Source organism: Melozone crissalis, unplaced genomic scaffold, assembly GCF_028551555.1.
Source record: "Melozone crissalis strain CALT ecotype California unplaced genomic scaffold, PUWL_Pcris_2 ptg000013l_1, whole genome shotgun sequence".
Lineage (NCBI taxonomy): Eukaryota > Metazoa > Chordata > Aves > Passeriformes > Passerellidae > Melozone > Melozone crissalis.
In genome coordinates, this window is record NW_026535791.1 from 10,825,241 (window position 1) to 10,843,683 (window position 18,443).

Genomic DNA, 18,443 nt, shown 5'->3' on the forward strand with positions numbered 1-18,443 from the left:
CACTCTGTTTCTCAATTATTCTGTGCATGAGCAAACCCTGTGTGAGCTAGATGCAGCACTCCTTTCAGTGTGCAGCGTGACGGTTTCTTCCTGGGGTCTGCCCAAAACTGAAAAACCAGTAATTTATGTATCTAAACATGGACTTAGATGGGCAGTTTAAAGAACTTCTACCTAAAATTAAAGACCTGCTTGTCTTTAAATTGAGCTAATCAATTTGGATTAGAGTTCTGTACTTGTTAAGCTCACCTTTGATGATTAACAGTTTTCTTTAGGACAACCTGCAGTCACAGTCTAAAATTCAGTGTCTACATTTGGATATGTATAGGCCTTAAAAAAGGGGAACTCTCCTATTTGAGGGCCGTGTTCCAGTATTTTTAAACATCTAACAAAGATTGGGTTTTACTTCATGGGGACATTGTGAGAGTCAAGTACTACATCATCTCACATTCTCCCAACACAGGTTCTAAAACAATGACAGATATTCATGAAAGAAGTGAAAAAATGAGTGAAAACCAAGCAAGTGACCATACTTTAATGAAGTGTACACTGAAGTACTGGCCTACGCTTATTTCATGGAGTTTGAAGTATCATTTGATCCCATTTCCTGCAGTTATACCTGTTTGCTATAGCCAGGCAGTTTGGCATCTGAAGGCTTCTGTATGATTCTGGCCAAGTATTTATATATGGATGTTGCTTTCCATAGTTTCAGTCCATTGCCAGACTTGGAATAGGGAAGCAAGGAAATTACCATTCAAACTAATTTTATTAATGACAGCTCGTTAATCGGGTCTTTTATAGGAGCAAGAATGTGAAGAACATGTAGTAAAATACTCGAATGTATAGCTTTATACCTTGAAACGACGGTAATTGATTATGGCTGAACAGTTCACTTTTTTCTCTTCAACAACCAGTTTTTTTTGGCCCAAGCTGAAAATGTCTTTCTTCCAATATGTTCAGGTCACATTTATGCTACGCATGTTACGGCGCTGAGCATTTCCCGTCTGCGAACGGGTTTTGAAATCACTCATGTACTGCTGCACCTTATACAAGGCAGCCTGCAGAGGGTTTTTATTACACAGAAAAAGTATATTTCCAGCTTTATAGGAACTAGTTTTACCAAAATTGTACTTTAGGGTGAAAACTCACCTATTCTGAAAATCTTACTAGATGTTGTAAAATTCAAACAGACAGAAGTGTCTGTTTTCAGATTTTTATATTCACTTTAGCGAATCTAGTCAAGTTTAAGGAAACTCTGCAACACATATTCCCTTGACATGGAACCTCTTTAAAAGACAAACATTTTTTTCTCTAGTTGCAAACGTGCATTTAGTAAGCTGTAAAGAATAAAAAACTTTAAAGTGAATGCACCCGCTGTGTAACAAAGTCAGAGGTTACATTTTTTCAAGGGACTGGCATTTCAAGGCTGTATTGCATTCTCTTCTCCATTCAGACTTCTTTAAATAAACCTGCTTTGCATTTCACCTGTGACCTACCTGTCTGAGTGTCTTCTTAGGGCCAAATCTTAGTTTTGCCATACTGACATTGTGTAAACAGTTAATTGATAACATTGTTAAACTTGCGTGACTCAAATTCACAGACATCACAAGTAAATGCAATAGAAGATGAGACATGGAATAATTTGGAGAATAAAAATACAATTTTCTTATAAAGCCTGTTGCATTGAGATACACAAAATAAAACACAAACTTGTGTTATTTCTACTGTCTAATTTAATCAGTACTATCAATGTGCACACACACATACACTGACAAGCTCTGCCCTCTGGAAATGTAAGCCAGCTAAATAAAGCATGGTATAAATGTAGAACAGAGTCCATGACACCAACCCTTTATTGAAAATAATTCTTTATTTTAAATATTCTATGTGACAAATTCTCAAAATAATTGTGTATTTTACTTAATGAAATTTGACAGATTGCATCTGAAAGGGGAAGAAAAGAAAAACACGTATAGAAACTCCATTAATACTTACTAAGTCTTAATTCAGTATTCTAAACCTGACCTTATGATCTGTGATAATTTATTTCACAAAAAAAAAGTATGAAGCTCTATTTCTTAGATCAATGTATAAATCATGTTCTTCTCTCACACATGTGAATTTTGAGGTTTGACGATTTTTAATCTAATTTTTTCCAGATATTATCTGTAAGAGTCTGTTCCCTCCTTGGAACAATTTTTGTCTTCTATCTCCTCAGGCTCTCCAGACCTGGCATTGTCATGAAGTATGAGACAGAATTTCCCCAGTTCATCTGTTGTGTAGCTGTAGTCTGTATTTCTCCCCTGGTATCAGAAGACTAAAATTCATACCCACTTATTATTCTTTAAAATCAATGTTACTGAATGTAATTTTTTTCTGTGTAACTGGTTAAATCTCCTGTGCATAGGATGCATGGATACATAGTGCACCTGTCCTGTCTGTCCACAGCAGCTAAGCTGATCTACACTTATACAGCTCTAAGTCACCCTTTTGGTTTCATCAGTGTCACACTGAGATATAAAATGAACAGCTGGCTACTCCCAATAGGCTTTGCATGAAGTACTGGAAAAGAAAGATAACTCAATGGAAAGAATGTTTTCTCATGTTGGTCTAAACAGCATTATTAGGAGGGCTGGAGAAGTCAAACTCCTTCATCTGTGTAACACATTCCATCGATTCATTTGGGGGGTAGGGCAGTGTCTGCTCAATTTGACACAGCTTTCCTCTGCAGTTGACTTCCTCTTAATTTTATTTTCACTATATCAAAAAGATCCTTTCATATATGGTGTCTTGAGATTTTTCTGTTCTGCCTATAGAAGGGTAGAGTCCCCCTTGTAGGAATGAGAGGCTCTTAAAAGTTTTCATTTACTATTAGAGAGAATCATTTATTCAGTAATTCTCTGACTATCAGTGTTGTAGGTTTGCCTCCAGACCTGCAAATCCATGAGTGCCTGTAGAAGGGTTTGTGTGCATAAAAACTCAAGGAGCTTTTCACAACAAATTCTTCCTCCCTCATCCATGCCATGAATCACACATAAGGGCAGCAGTACTGATGGAAGCACATGAGTACACAAATAAATTCCTAGGCTGAGGCAAGCAGCTCTGCTGCCCAGACACCTCTTGCAGGTTTTGCTAAAAGGGAAGAACCTTTTAAATTCTACAGCCCTAGAAATGGAGAGATTTCAGATTTCTCCCCAGAGCAGGGGTAATATGTCAAAGGAGCAGTGTTCCTGGCAGACTTGCCCCAAAAGGGATCCTGCTACTAGATTTTGACCAGTGCAAATAAGTTGAGGTCTCTAACACTATGATCCTATTAAATGGATGCAAGAAAACCCCAAAATGTGGCTTACAAACCTCATTAGTGGATTGTTTTATGTAAAGTATACATGAAGAGCCAATGATACATTGAAAACCAAGAAAAGCTTTGTAATGAGGGGTGGATTTTTTAGTTTGGTGTGTCATAAGGTACTGAGCTAGAAGGAGTTTTGTGGATCACCCTATCCAAGCCTCTGCCTCAAGTCTATATAATGTCATTCCAACACTAGTAAACTTAATCTGAAACCCAACAGGATTCCACGGGCTCACTATTCTTGCAGAGTGCCACCACACTGAGGGCTGGAAACTCTTCTGGTTTCCAGGCTGTGTTTGTCATGGCCATCTTACAGCCATTTGCTCCCGTGTCAGCACTATCTTTCATCATCAGTGGCCCTTCTCTGCACTTAGTGTCCTGATGTACATAGGCTGCATTCTTACTCCCTCTCAGCCTTTGTTGTACTGGGCCTAACAACACTGCTATTTTAGACTCTTCTCATCAGATAGTTTTTTCCATTCCTCTGATTATGTTGATTTCTTTTTCTGCAGTCTACAATGCAAATTAGACTTTTTCAAGCATGGATGATCAAAGCTGTTCCAGATAAGCTCTCAGTAGTGCTCTGTATAATGGCATGCATGCTTCTAATTTCCACCCCATTCCTCAGTTTATCTTAGGATCATAGCACATGGAGAGGGTAGGAAGGTCATAGTTATGATGTGATCAACTGGCATAACAAAATTTCTTTCCCCTCTATTGTGTCTAATGAATGTCTTTCATTTCTACAGAAATCCCTGTGACTGGTTTCTATTACCTTATACTTTAAGCTATAAGATTTCATCTCACTGCTATTATTCTAATCCTCAAGGTCATTAAATTCTCACTTTGATATTCCAGTCCTCTACTTTATCATTAAGCATTATGTATGCTTCTATTTAAAAAAATAATGGGCATATATTAAATCCTGTTCCACATACTTTTATCTCTTCCTTATGAGCAAACTAAATTTCAGATCTCTGACCTCAGTATCTAATTCTTACTGTACAGCATCCAGATATAGAACAAAAAGGCAGAGAGAAAAGCCAACACAGTTTGTCTGGGATGACCTTACAATAGTAATACATATTTTATACAATCAAATATATTCATTCAGTTCTTGATACTGGTCCAGGAAATGACAAATTTTTGAGGCTACCCCTGAATCAAGGGCAAACCATAAGACACTTGAGAGCTGCATCATTGCTATTTTTTTTAATAGAAGTGAGAATATCATGTTGTTATTTGGAACAAGCTAGTGAATCTGTGTCCAAAATAATTGCTCAGATACTCATGCAGGTATCCCAAAGATAAATCTGCAACTTAAATGGTACTAAATAAGAATATTTTTGTCTAACTTTAATTAGTCATCTAATATAGAGAGAGAACTTTTTTCTTCTGTTCCAAATAGGAGTTCTTGATTTTGTTTATGTAAAACCAACAAAGCATTAATATAATCTACAACTCCAGTTTCTCATCTTTCAGTCTGTGTTAGTGTTTTATTTTTCAGTGATGCCAGGAGCAATGGCCATAAACTTAAACAAAAAAGTTCTACCACAACATGGGAAAGAGCATAAGAGGGTGGCAGAGCAGTGGAACAGGCTGCCCAGTGAGGTCATGGAGTCTCCCTTTCTGGAGACATTCAAAACCCAGCTGGACATGTTCCTGTGTAACCTGCTCTAGGTGACCCTGAGTGGCAGGTGGGCTGGACTGGGTGATCTCCTGAGCTTCCTTCCACCCCTAAAATTGTTTGATTCTGTGATACTGTGTGTTTCCAAATGACTACTATCTAAATGCTAGCACGTATTATGGAATGAGTCAAACAATATAAGTCAAAAACATTTTGTTAGCACAAAGTGCAGATCAAGGAAAGTCACACGTGAAAGTGAATTGCGGCAACTACGAACATTTGCCTTTATGAAGTCCTTAATTAGGTCAAAGTATTTAGTGAGTGCAAGCAGTAAATTTGTGGTTACATTATATAAGTAAAGGTTCTGTCAGGCATTTCAAAGTGTAAAGCAATGTTCATTCAGCACCTTGACTTGCTTCTGGTTGAACCCAGCTTCCTTGTAAACTTCCCTGAATGCTGGAGAATTTTGATTTGAAAACACTCTTAAAAAGGATGTAAGGTAATCAGGGAAATGTTTAGATGTGCAAATTTATATATGGAATTTCTGTTGGAACTAAATCAGAATTCAACAGCTTTTATGACTTTGAAAAGTTTCCCACTGGGAGATGATCTCAATGTCTTTCCTCCCATGTATTTCTAAGAAAATACAGAATGGTCTAAAAGGATCTGGATTGAACATTTCATTAGAGATATGTGAGTGACAAAATATTTGTAACCAAACGTAAACACGAAGTCCCTTCAAACAGGCTTAGATCTGTGTATCATGTAAGAGCTATCTTAAAAGGTGACAGTTTACTGACACTATTCTTCTTGTCTTTTTTCATAATATGTATATATATCTATAAAGAATATGTAATTCTTTCATAATTACAGCACAATTGTTTGGTCCAATGTATAAAGAAAGGCTCTATTTTTAAATCCATATCAGCTTGCTTGTTATTTTTAGCTCTTCCAGACAGTGAAGAACAGTATGATTTCTGTGTTTGCATGCAGCATGTTACCTATTATCCATGCACAAAGGAAGAAAGAGTTCCAGAGGTGGCTAAGTAGAGTCCAAGGACTCAGTCTGGCAATGATATTCCAGCAATTTCAGCATCTTCCAGAAGAGTTTCTTAGTTGATAGTAACAAGAACATAAACAAAAGAGTTAGTTAAGGCATAACTATAGAGCAAATGAAAAAGCATACTTGAAAAATTCCTAAAGTCTTCATTTGTAGTTGTGTTGTTTATGTACTAAAAAAATGAAAAAAAATGATGATTCAAAATTGAGTGGGTTATGTTTTATCAGTTTGAAGTACAAAGATGAATCTTGAAGGGATGTTATCTCAGCTGAAAACCACTGAAACATGGTTTTGCACTTCATCTGTAATTTACAAAAAGAGAGAATTCGATTGAGTCACAGTATTTATTTCAAGTTCTGTCTTGCCTTTCTGCAGCATTTAGCTTGCTTGTGCGATGCTGCCATTCATGGTCACTAACCCTGATATACAATTCTGGTTTTTATAGGTTCTGAACCTAGTGCAGTCCTATGTCACGCTGAGAGTCCCTTTGTACGTCTCTTACGTTTTCCACTCTCCAGTGGGCGTCGGAGGCTGGCAGCATTTCGACCTGCAGTCGGAGCTGCGGCTGACTTTCGTGTATGACACTGCCATCCTGTGGAAGGACGGCATCGGCAGCCCGCCTGAGGCAGAGCTCCAAGGTGCGTGCTGCGGTTCTTGCCATAGATAACTCATGCTCTGTTACTGGGAGTGTGGTTTGCACACAGTAGGATGGTTTTTCAATCATTCCAACACTAGAAACAAATTTAATAATTTCGTTATTATCAATTGCAGTCTGTCGTTTCCTAGCACTCACAGGTGTCTGCTGGAGTTTTAATGAAAATCGTGTAAAGTTAACATCAGCTCTTTTACTGCAAAGAAAGACAATTGTATTGTTATATTTGAAGTACCTGTGCAAAATTTAAAACATTTATATCTACTCAGAACTTCAGGGTACATTATGTAACCAAATTCTGTTAGCATACAAGATGTTTATGCTTTAATGAAAATAACTGAAGTTTTTCTGTGATACCGTTTTTTTCTCACTATGAATGGCCAGTTTCAGAAACTTATGATATTTTGAAAATGTTATGAAACATTCAAAAGAAACAGAATTGTATAATGGGAGCCTTTCCTCTGTGTGAGAGCAGTAAATTCTGAGACATTCTACAATATGTTAAATACAGTCAGTAAATGTTTATGAGTATAACTACTCAACAAGTAGAAATCTATCACTGCAGAATTTATCTTTTAAAAACTTAAATTACTTTTTACAAATAGTGACATTCTATGTGCAAGTATGTGCATAGTATGGGCAAGATTAAAATACATAGTTACACCTGTGTGCTGCATTATTCTTTTTATGCAAATTTACTTAAAGTTTCCCAGCATTACACTACAGGTGTTTCCCATCTTTCTCACCCTAAGGTAGAATACAGGTTACCAGCTGTAATTATGTACATAAAGAATTTCAGGACTCCTGGGAACCTAAAGTCACTTTTTGCTTGTGCTAACTCTGTATATGAACTACAGAAATCATTGCTATGCCATTTCTGTCCTTGTGTTAAGAGCAGGAAATGAGGAGCAGCAAGGGGAATCTGCAGTGCATGAAGAATGAAGCACGTCATGCCATGCCTAAAGAATGAGCCACATGCCACAGATCATGTGATGTGCTAGTCACCAAATAATGACCAGATCTAATCCTCTGTCTCAGCAGTTACATTGTGCATCTATGCCACCATTTCCCATATTTAATTTTTTTACTTATCTATTTAGGAAACTGATGACCACATCTTTGGATGTGCCGAATATTTTCAATTCCCTTTGAAAACAACCAGTACAAAACAATCCTCAGCATATTCTAGTGTTACTTGGGTAGTATTTTTTCAGCAGTTGTTTTGCTGAGCAAGGAGGGGTTAACTAGTTTCCAATTTCTTTCCATGCCTCTCAATTCATATAATTGTGCTACATAAGTTCTAAGTAACACTATAATTCAGTCAAGGTCTTCTAAAGCCCAAATTAATACATGAATATATAGTTATTTCTATTGTAACAAGAAATATGGTTGGTACAGATGATTTTGTACAGGTGGTATACATTCACATTGGTGTGTTCAATTTCCAGCACATTCATGGGGGAACATTCCTGTTTCCTTCTTTTTCCTGGCAAGCAGAATGGTGATACATCACTGGCTGTTTGTAAGGCAGCGTTGGAGGAAATGTCTAAACTCTAAAGCTTTGCTGAACTCCAGAAGAAAAGGGTCTTGGCTGAAAGCTACAGAAGTAAACTACTTCTGGGTACAAGATCTTGTAATCTGAAATTAGAATACATAAGGCCTGTATTTTGTGCAAAATTCCTGCCAAAAATTGCCAGCAATGCAAAGCCTGTCAGAAGGAGTTTCACAGATAGCAGCACCCTAGAGCAGATTGCTGTGGAATCACAGCTAGCTGCTCCAGCTGATGCTGATGGTTGCTGCCTTGGCACAGTAGGCACAGAGGCACTGATAAAGGGCATCTCTGAAGCACCTTTCATTGGCAGGAGTCAGCTTGAATACTTGGTGAAAGTAAAAGTCTTCATTCTGCAGATTTCCCTGGCAGCTGACCATGCTGCCTGAACCCAAGCACAAACTGCTGTGTGGATTTTCCTGAGCATATTATACCAGCTGTTTGGGCCCATGGTGACATGCAAAAGCATGGCTTTTCAGGAAAGTTCCCTATATGCTTTGGAAGCTGTATCACATCCCAAAATCTCAAGGCCTCTCTTCGTAAGTTCTTGTTTGAGAAGAATCTGGAATCAACCCAAAAAATACCAGCAGGCCTCACCAAACAAGTGACATGGCAAGGGTAGATGAAAGAGTGGGTCTGGTATTTCAGAGGAGTGTGACTTCATTGACACCTGCAAGTGGAGGAGACTTGTTAATAATTGTTTTCTGCTGGCAGGTTCCCTGTTCCCAACCAGCATGCGCATCAGTGAAGAGGGACGCTTGGTTGTCAACTTCAAGACTGAAGCCCGGTTTCATGGTCTGTTTGTTATGTCCCATCCTGGTAAGTGTAACCTACCCTTTAGCAGCACTACAGAAATAAAGCCATCCTCCCCAAATTTGATACTATTCTTTTTTTTTTTTCCTATTTCAGCTTCTGATAGCTGATTGTGGGTTTTGTTGTTTTTTTTTTTTTTTGAAGCTATGCTCTTCAGATACAGATGTTTCCTCTGCTTGAGATTTCTTACTTTTCATTGATGACTGTATTCAGGTTGTCAAACTTGTTGAAATACACATTAATCTGATGGAAGGCAAATAGTTCCACTTCATCAAGAGCCTGATTTATGAAGGATGAAGATCTAGGCCATTGTGTCCATTAGGGATCTATAGATATATGTTTTTAACCCCAAAGTTATAATTATTTACATTGCCCTAAGAACTTAGCATTAAAATTTCTATTCTAACTTGAAGCTTTTCTAGGATATTTATACCTTTTTCAGAGAGCAAGAAAAATTCTTGTGTGGGCATTGTGTGATTCCATTAATATAACACTCTCACTGACATTCAGTTAGTCATTGCTGAGGACCTGTTCCTGCAGTTTAATCTGTTTAAACCCCACTGCCTTTATTCAGAATAATTACAGGTGTAAGACTCGGTTTACAGACATAAATCTGAGCATGAGTGCCAGCCATGGAAAAGAATATCTAACTAAATTAAATCTGCTGAACAACAGCGAGAAGAGAAAAAAAATAGAAAATCTCTTCTAGTTTAACTCAGTTGTTTTTAACCTATATAATTCCTTCATGGTTCTTCTACTTTTTCTCACCTGTTCTCTAGTGTATTTGGTTTTGCCTATAGGCAGAGACAAGTTTAAAAATAGAAGGGTTTATAGATCTCTGCCATTCCACTCTCACTCTTTTGATGGTCTCTTAAATTTATTCTTCGTACAGTTCTCTCATTGTGTACAAAAGCAGCAGCTGAATAGGCACTTGAACAAGAATCAAGGAGGCCCAGCTGAGCTGACTTTAATTTATTTTAGTTTCAGTTAATCAAACCCAATGCCCCGTGAAGGTATTAACATCAGCTATGGCATCAAGATTTATGAATCATTGAGAATGTTTTTCAGGCTCCGAGAGTTTGCAGTGAAGCACTAAAGGTGACAAATCTGTCTCTTTGGCATGTTTCTAGCTTCATCTCTGACTTCCATGGTTATGTCAGCTGACCACCCGGGCCTCACGTTCAGCCTCAGCCTCGTCCGAAGCGAGCCAACCTACAACCTGCCAGTGCAGCAGTGGAGCTTCCTGTCTGACTTCGCGGTAAAACCTCGGCCCTCACCTTGTCCCCTACTGCCCCAGCCCGTTATTTGAGATGCTGGTGGCACAGCTCCCTGTCTCTCTGTGCCCAGGTCCGAGACTATTCTGGAACGTACACAGTGAAGCTGATAGCCTGCACCACCGCCCCACATCAGGAGTACAGCCTGCCCGTGATCTGCAATCCTAGGGAGCCCATCACTTTTGACCTGGACATCCGATTCCAGCAGGTACCCTTACAAGGACACCTTCGTCATGTTTCCTTTCTAATTTGATTCCCATTTGTTGGTCTTCTAGTTCCAGTGCTATAAACTGAATTTCTTGCTAATAAAGAAAGCATCCCTTAATTGGTGGGAGAGCACATACTCCTCTCCTGCTAAATAACTTGATTTAGGGGAAAGTTACTGTGATGCAATAGTGACATTTAGGAATTCTTTTTTTGTCTGTTAGCTTTGGTAGTAAATAGTTTTATCAGATAATTAGGAAAGTATAGAACTATTATCAGAAGATTTTCATCTGACACAAAATCAGAGTTAGGTCTCAGGTATTAAAAGTGGAACCTTCAGAGGAAGATTCATTCAGTCCTAAGGCAGAACTTCTAGCACTGACTGTGGAGGGAAATGTAGACAGGCAACACTGCTTAGCTTTAAAACTCACAAAAGTGACTAAAACAAATCTGAGCCATAGCAATATGGATCATATGGAAACATATGGTAACAGGCAAACAGCATATCTTTCAGAAAGTCCAGCTGTGAAGCTCTGTAGCTGGGAAAAAAATAGGGGAAGTGGATTCTTCTGTAGAAAACATTGGTTTAAAAAAAAAACAACTGGGGGTCATGTTGGATAGTTAAGAGAACATAAACTGCCAGCTTTCCAGGTTATCAAAAGGGCTAGTGTGACCTTGGGATGTGTAAGGAGGAAGTTATATAATTTCTGTTATGTGGAGCTAGTACAGCCAATCCTGGAACAGTGTGGCTGTGGTTTCATGCTCATTAATAGTATAAATTATGCTATTAAATCATCTTACAGAATAAATCCATATCAGTCAGGGGTACACAATCACTTTTCTGTTGACTTAGCCAGAGTACACAAGGGAATGTATGCAGTCTTTATGCTTTCATTTGGCATTATGCCACCTGTGGGAGAACAGATGATTCCTGAGAGGGCATTAAGTCCTGGCAAGGAAGAGGGATGATACATGATCTGATGTGAAACCTGCCTTCTCAGGCTTAACCACATTTCAACATTTTGGAGAAGTTTGAATGGAACGGGTGAGGGGAATTTATACTAGTTCAGCACTTCAGCCTTTGTCTGGCACTTCTAATCTACTTCTGGGGACTGGGACTCCAAAGCAATTAATAGCAACGCTAACCCACAACTTGTTCCTGATCTTAGCATAAACAATAAGATATTGATATTTCAAATAAAGGTCAAAAAATGTACAAAAGTCATTGGAAAATGGGCAAAGTATCCTATAAAGAGACCTAACTCCTACCTGAGAGTAGCCTATAAGTAAAAGCTATGGCTAAGAATTAGAACTGCCTTGGAATAAATAAATGGATACTGTAGGGGTAAATGGAAGTTCCAGGTGCATCAATTCAAAATAGGCCTAAGATGCAAAGTTGCATCATGACAGCAACATGACAGACTGTGGCCAGCTAAACCCCCATCATCAACAATTTTCAAACCAAGACCAGTTCTCTTTCCTGAGATACTCATAGTAAAATAGGCTTGGGCTTTCTGTGGCCCATGATAGTTTTTCCATCTGATCACAGTTTGAAGCACTGTGTCCCAAAGCAGGGCCCAAAAAAGAAGCAGTGCAATAGCACAAATTCGGTAGTCAGTATCAAGCACTTTACCTCTAAGACTTTTTAGTCATTCTGCAAAACTGAGTAAACATTGGTATCCACTTTTTTACAAATAAGAAAATAAATAGTGAAGGATGCTAGTCCTTATACTCAGGAACACCTGATGCCTTGCAGAGGGCCACTGCATCCAGTCCTCTGGTACCCACTGCTAGAAAGACATGGATCTCTTAGAGGGGGTCAAGGGACAACCAGAACAATGATCAAAGGGCTTCAACACCTCCCCTGTGAAGAAAGGCTGATTTGGGGTTGTTCAGCCTGAAGAAGAGAAAGAGCTAAGGAGACCTTATTGTGGCCATCCAACATATAAACAGGGCTTATAAGACAGACTCTTTACCAGTGACAGGATAAGGGGCAACTGAAGGAGGGTGTATTTAGATTGGATGAAAAGAAGATACTTTTTACGATGAGGGTGGTGAGGCACTGTCACAGGTTACCCAGAGAAGCTGTGGATGCCCCATCCCTGACAGTGTTCAAGGCCAGGTGGGATGGAGCTCTGAGCAACCTGGTCTAGTAGAAGGTGTCCATGCCCACGGCAGAGAGATTGGGTGAGATAATCTTTAAATGTGCCTTCCAACCCAAACCACTTCGTGACTCCCTGAAATCAGTGAGTGTATGTGTCACAACCGGACCAAAATTACTTTTGGCTGCAAAGTCTAATGATAAAATGATGAGGCAGGACAAGAGTTGTGTCCCCCAATTCTTAGTCTAATGCTCCATCTCCCATACTGAATTACTTTCTTGGGCTTTTTAATATAAGGCTTTTCATTTCCTTGGAAACTTTTTCTTCTAATTTCCTTCATAATTGTTTTCACTGGTCACAAGTGAGAAACCATTTTAAGACTCAAGAACAAGATTTATTTGGTGTTTCCCCACTGGTTCAACATTTCCTTTTTGGACATGTATCACCTGCATATCTCCTTTTTCCTCTCTCCATGGCCCCTGAGGAGTCAAGCAGCTAGCCTGGAACTCTAGTGAGGATTGTATTAACATCATCTCACTCTGCAATTCCCTGAAAAAGAACAATATTCAACCTCCAAGCTTTGCTTTGTACCAGTTTTTTCCACATCTCCTTTCTTTCAATGTATATCACTATTTCCTGACAGAAGCCCTTCCATACTCAGGATACTTGTTGCCCTGGGATGGACCAATCTCAAGAGTGCTCTGTTCCTTGAGGTACCAAGTATTACATGGGCTTTGATCCCATGGGTGATCTGCAGAGTCCCCACATCACCCATATGCAGAGCTGATGGATATGGCAAGTAGGCAGAATAAACTGACAGTTACTCTTCTCACCCACGAGATCCTCACAGATTGTTTTCGAAGAACTCTCATATAAAATGTCTCAAATGCCCATAAAAGTAATTACGCTCAAACTACTGTCCCAAATAACACAGCTGGAAAACAGTGGTTTTAATTAATTACACTTCAACTACTGTCCTAAATATGACAGCTGGAAAAGAGTGGTACTAATCAAGTATTTGTGGAACTACAACACAATGGGCTGTTTTTCAGGCATTTGGAAAGAAGCATTCCAAGGGAATAGAATTTTTTAACTTTTTTTTTTCTTTGCAAAAGCTGGGATGCTAGGGCTTCGTTTTCTAGAGAGTAGCACTCCATTTATAAAAAGGTTTGAGCTGTACATTTTTCTTGCTAAATCCTGTTGCTTTGATAGTTTTGGGACTCTATTGTGAAATGGACCCTTGTCCATGAGCCAGAAAGAATGTTTTCTTCATTTTCTTTCCTTCCTGTCCACACACTTATACATATATATATACATAAATATACATATATATGTTAGCTTTTTTTAATTTGTTTAGTGTCCTCTTGTTATTTTTTTCTTTTTTCTTTGTTTTTTTTGGATATATGTGTCTTCCGCATTATTTCCACAGGTACTTGCATCCTTTTGAACTTTAGGCTCGCCCAGTTCTTCAATTCACTGTATAATTTCCCTTTTATTATGCCATGTTGCTTTATAGTCTGCCTTTGTCTTGCCTCAAAACCACTACAGCCTTTTTTCTTGATTTATGGTCCCATGAAAAACTGCTACTGATAGTATTGATTAATTTTATCCTTTATCCTATGTAATCAAAGAAGAACCATAGCTTTGTGTGTCAGATATATAAAGATAGATACTGGCATAAAAAGATGTTCAAATGGTTTGGTGCATTTTCACATGCATGTTCTGATATATCCTGCAGCACATTAGAAGAACTGATACTTGCAAATAAACCTTCAGCAATGTGTGCTTTCAAATATTGGCAGATGATCAGAAGCAGAGGCGAGACTTGTGTGTAAGAATGAAAATGGGATAGAGAAAACAGGCTGTGATGGGTCAGAGACAAGATTTTTAGGGAAAAGTTTCCCTTATGTTACCCCCACATGTAAGTTTCCCTAGACACTTCCTTAGCTGGGATTTGGAAAAATGTGGTGGGAAGAAACTAACCTAGAATATTATCAAATATCACAGAGGCAGATAATCCAAAGGTGTTTGCATATAAAATATTTCTAGTACCAGGAGATCTTTTTATTAAACTGTATTATTGCAAGTAGATGTGCAGAGCTGGTAAGTAATGTACATTGGGAGAAGATCATGCTTTGTTTTAAGAGTTTAAGATCATGCTATGTTTGTTTCATTAAAAAGTCGTGTTGAAGAGCGTTATGCTTTTGTGGTTTTAGGTCAGTGACCCAGTGGCTGCTGAGTTCAGCTTGAACACCCAGATGTTCCTCCTCTCCAAAAAGACGCTGTGGCTGTCTGATGGCTCGATGGGCTTTGGGCAAGAAAGTGACGTTGCTTTCTCAGAAGGTATAATTGTGCAGAGATCATGCACATTTAATTTGTGTTCCACACTGTCAGGATCCTGTTGCTGTCTAGGAGTAAAGGGTGTGTGGTTGTTGCACTAAGCTTCTTGAGAAGGCTTTGTTAGCTCAGCCTCAGAGCTGTGCTGAGTGTTCAGTGTAATCAGATGTGAGCTGTGTGCACTCTTTACAGGTGATATCATATACGGTCGGGTGATGGTGGACCCAGTGCAGAATTTGGGTGACTCCTTCTACTGTAGCATTGAGAAGGTTTTCCTGTGCACAGGAGCTGATGGATATGTACCCAAATACAATCCATCCAATACTGAATATGGGTGCCTTGCTGATTCTCCATCCCTTCTGTACAGGTTTAAGATTGTGGTAAGTGCTCTAATTCTGTCAGGATGCAGAGATATGTGTTTTAATTTTTTTTCTAACTTGTCTTTTATCCAAAACCCAACTAACTGTTCTTTAAAATGTTCTCAACAGTACCAAATTGTGACTTGAGCTCCAGGCTAACATGAACTGATGGAGGCAATATCTTGCCTTTTCCCTCCTGATTCTATCCTTTATCTTTCTGGGAACTACCTTCAGTAAGAGTTTGACCTAAGTTAGAATCCCAAAATAGACTTTTTCTCTGAATTGACTGTATCCACAGACCACAGAGAGAATTTTAGGAGACATGCAAGTGAGGGATTGTAATTTGTTTCATGTTTAACCACCCAAAATCTAGTGTATATGCAAAGTTAGTCATTCAGATTGCCCCTGTAGTCCATAGGGATAGGGAAATACATCTAAAGCTGGCTTGGATAATCTCATTTCCTTCCTGAAAATAACTATAGAGTAACCCCAGGTAACTACAGACCTCATGCCCAACTTAGTCAGTACAAGTCAGATGGGACAACAACTGCTTCTAATAGCTTTTCCCTTGTAGTAGTATTTCCCTAGACTGCATAAAATAGCATGCTTAAACTGCACAATTTATACATTGCAAGTAAATACTAAAACTGTTTTTTCTCAAAGAAATAAACCTGTGCTTTACAAACTTTTTTCCCTTCCATGCAGGACAAAGCTCAGCCAGAGACACAAGCCACAAGCTTTGGAAATGTACTTTTTAATGCAAAACTTGCAATAGACGATCCCGAAGCAATTCCATTAGTTAAACAGCCAGGCTCTGATGGATTCAAAGTAGACTCAACTCCTCTGTTTCAGGTATGATTTCTGTAGCTTAGTAGCAAGAGTACTGAACCAAGGAAGAAACACTTGCACAAGTATTATTGTTAACTGTAAGTCAAATTGAAACCAGCAGAAAGATTTATTCTGATTTTAGTGGCAATCAAACACAATTATAGATGCCTAGAAACTTCTAGATATAAAATCTGGAACACTTATTCAAATATTTGTGTTGGAATACTCTTGTTTTTTCTCTTGTATAATTCCACAGGCTAACCAGAAGTTATGCAAATTATTCTTGCACATTTCTTTTAAGAAGTTAATAAGATTCTTGTTGCACAACATTGTTTTATTGCTTCTCATCTCACTTCTCAAAGACAAAAAATTAAAACCATAAGCATTTATAGTAATCTTCATCAAAATCAAGTTGATACTTGGCATTTTCTGTACAATTCTTTCCTTGCAAACCTGCACAGTGTGAGGCACTGGAAAGCCTAAAAAATTGACAACTAAAGGATGCAACTACTTCTTAATTATATATAATCCTTCAGCTGTGTGCATTCAGCCCTTTCATCTATATAACCCAGCCAAAATTTCTCTCTTCACTATTTGTCTCTAGTATTTGCAAAACTGCATGCCCAACTCAAGTGTATAAATGAGTAGGAAAAATATGAAGGAGACTTTGATTCTACTCCTGGCCACTTCAGTATTAAAGGTCCTGTTGTAAGCAGTAGAGTATTTAACAAAGGCCTTCTTAAAAGTATAAAAAGTGTTTCAAATCTGCCCCCAGGAAAATGGAATTTCTTTTCATGTGAAGAATCCACTTCCTTGTATTCCAATGCCATGATTTTTGGTCCTATTCCTGTCCAAAAAGTGAGAATATGAAGAAACAAAAGTATATCCTGAAAAATACTTGGAAAAACAAGAGTGAAATAGAAAATATGTTATTTTTCTAAATAACAAAACTGGGCTGCAACCATTCAAATTAACAGGTAGTATCTGTAAGACAATATTCAGACAATCCTACTGGACCTTGTGGAAGCCAAATCTGATACGTATCCAGGAAAGATGAGTAAAATTGAAGGACAGTAGTGTCATCTCATACAGATTGCAGGGACCCACGCCACCCAGCATGGATTAAGTTTAGAGGGACCTGTGGAAATTGACTGTTCCAACACCCTCCTCAAAGCAGGGTCACCTAGAGCAGGTTCCCTCAGACCAGTTTTACTTTGAACATCTCTGTGGAAGGAGACTCCACAGGCTCCCTGTTCCAATGTTCAACCATCCATGCAGTAAAGAATTGCTTTCTTATGTTTAGATGGAATTACAGCCAGGGCCTAATCACTTGGTCGGTTTGGCTTGGAAGGTCCTTTTCTGTGGCTCATCCACAGCTAAAGTTACTTTGTATGGCTTTTAGTACTAATAGCACCAAAACCATGCCAAGGCCATAGCCTTCTTCATCTGCACTTGGTAGCCACAGAGTCTGACTATGGAGAGGAATGGAGACTAAACCCTCTGAAAATTTTGGCAGAAAATTCAACTCTTCTGGTGCATGTTGGCACATAGTCAGGAGTTTTCTGTGCATGATTTTGAAAGTGCTCGTCCAGGCATTCAGTTCAGAGCAGAGACTGATTTCCTCTGCATTTAGTGCTGTCCAGATTTAGTGTGGGCGTGTTTAAATACAAAAAATGTTTCTTTCCAGGTGTCTTTGGGTAGGGAGTGGTATGTCCATACAATCTACACCGTGCGTTCCAAGGAGAACGCTAACCGCGGAATCGGCAAAAGAAGCGTGGAGCACCAGTACCACTCGCTCCTCAGTGCTGGGAGCCCAGGAGCATCCACACAGAGAAGGCAGAAGAGGGGAGTTGAGCAGGCCCCAGAGCTTGCCAGAGACATTGGAGTGGAGAGCAACCGAGGAACAAACATACAGCACATAGCCCTGGATCGCACCAGCAAGAAACAGGTGCCTCAGAAGGAGGTTGCACTCAATGGTGTTCTCCCCAGGGAACTGAATAACCAAAGTGCAGGAATCAGCTTAGTCACAATCATTGGTGGAGCTGCTGCCATTCTTCTTGCCATCTCCTTAATTGCAATTATCATTTTGCTGCTAAAATGGAAACGAAATTCTGACAAGAAGGAAAGCACAAACGAGTCAGGCAGCAATGAACCAATGATGCTACCACATAATTACAGCCATGACAGCTCAGAGGTTTGATTCCAAGACCACAGTATTCAAGCCAGAGTGTCCAGAGTGCCTCATAAAAACTCTTGAACTGCACATTTTTAGCAGCAGATAATGGTGACTCA

At 39.0% G+C, this 18,443-nt stretch overlaps 1 protein-coding gene across 1 annotated transcript in view; it reads left to right on the plus strand.

Moving 5' to 3' along the window:
- Positions 1–18,351, plus strand: part of FREM2 (FRAS1 related extracellular matrix 2) — a 115,548-nt gene extending 97,197 nt beyond the window's left edge. Inside the window, exons 17-24 of the mRNA XM_054271966.1 lie at positions 6,479–6,671; positions 8,949–9,053; positions 10,178–10,305; positions 10,395–10,529; positions 14,844–14,970; positions 15,157–15,344; positions 16,029–16,175; positions 17,839–18,351. Of these exons, the coding sequence (XP_054127941.1) occupies positions 6,479–6,671; positions 8,949–9,053; positions 10,178–10,305; positions 10,395–10,529; positions 14,844–14,970; positions 15,157–15,344; positions 16,029–16,175; positions 17,839–18,351 (1,536 nt within the window). The remainder of the gene's footprint in view (positions 1–6,478; positions 6,672–8,948; positions 9,054–10,177; positions 10,306–10,394; positions 10,530–14,843; positions 14,971–15,156; positions 15,345–16,028; positions 16,176–17,838) is intronic.
- The last annotated feature ends 92 nt before the right edge of the window (positions 18,352–18,443 follow it).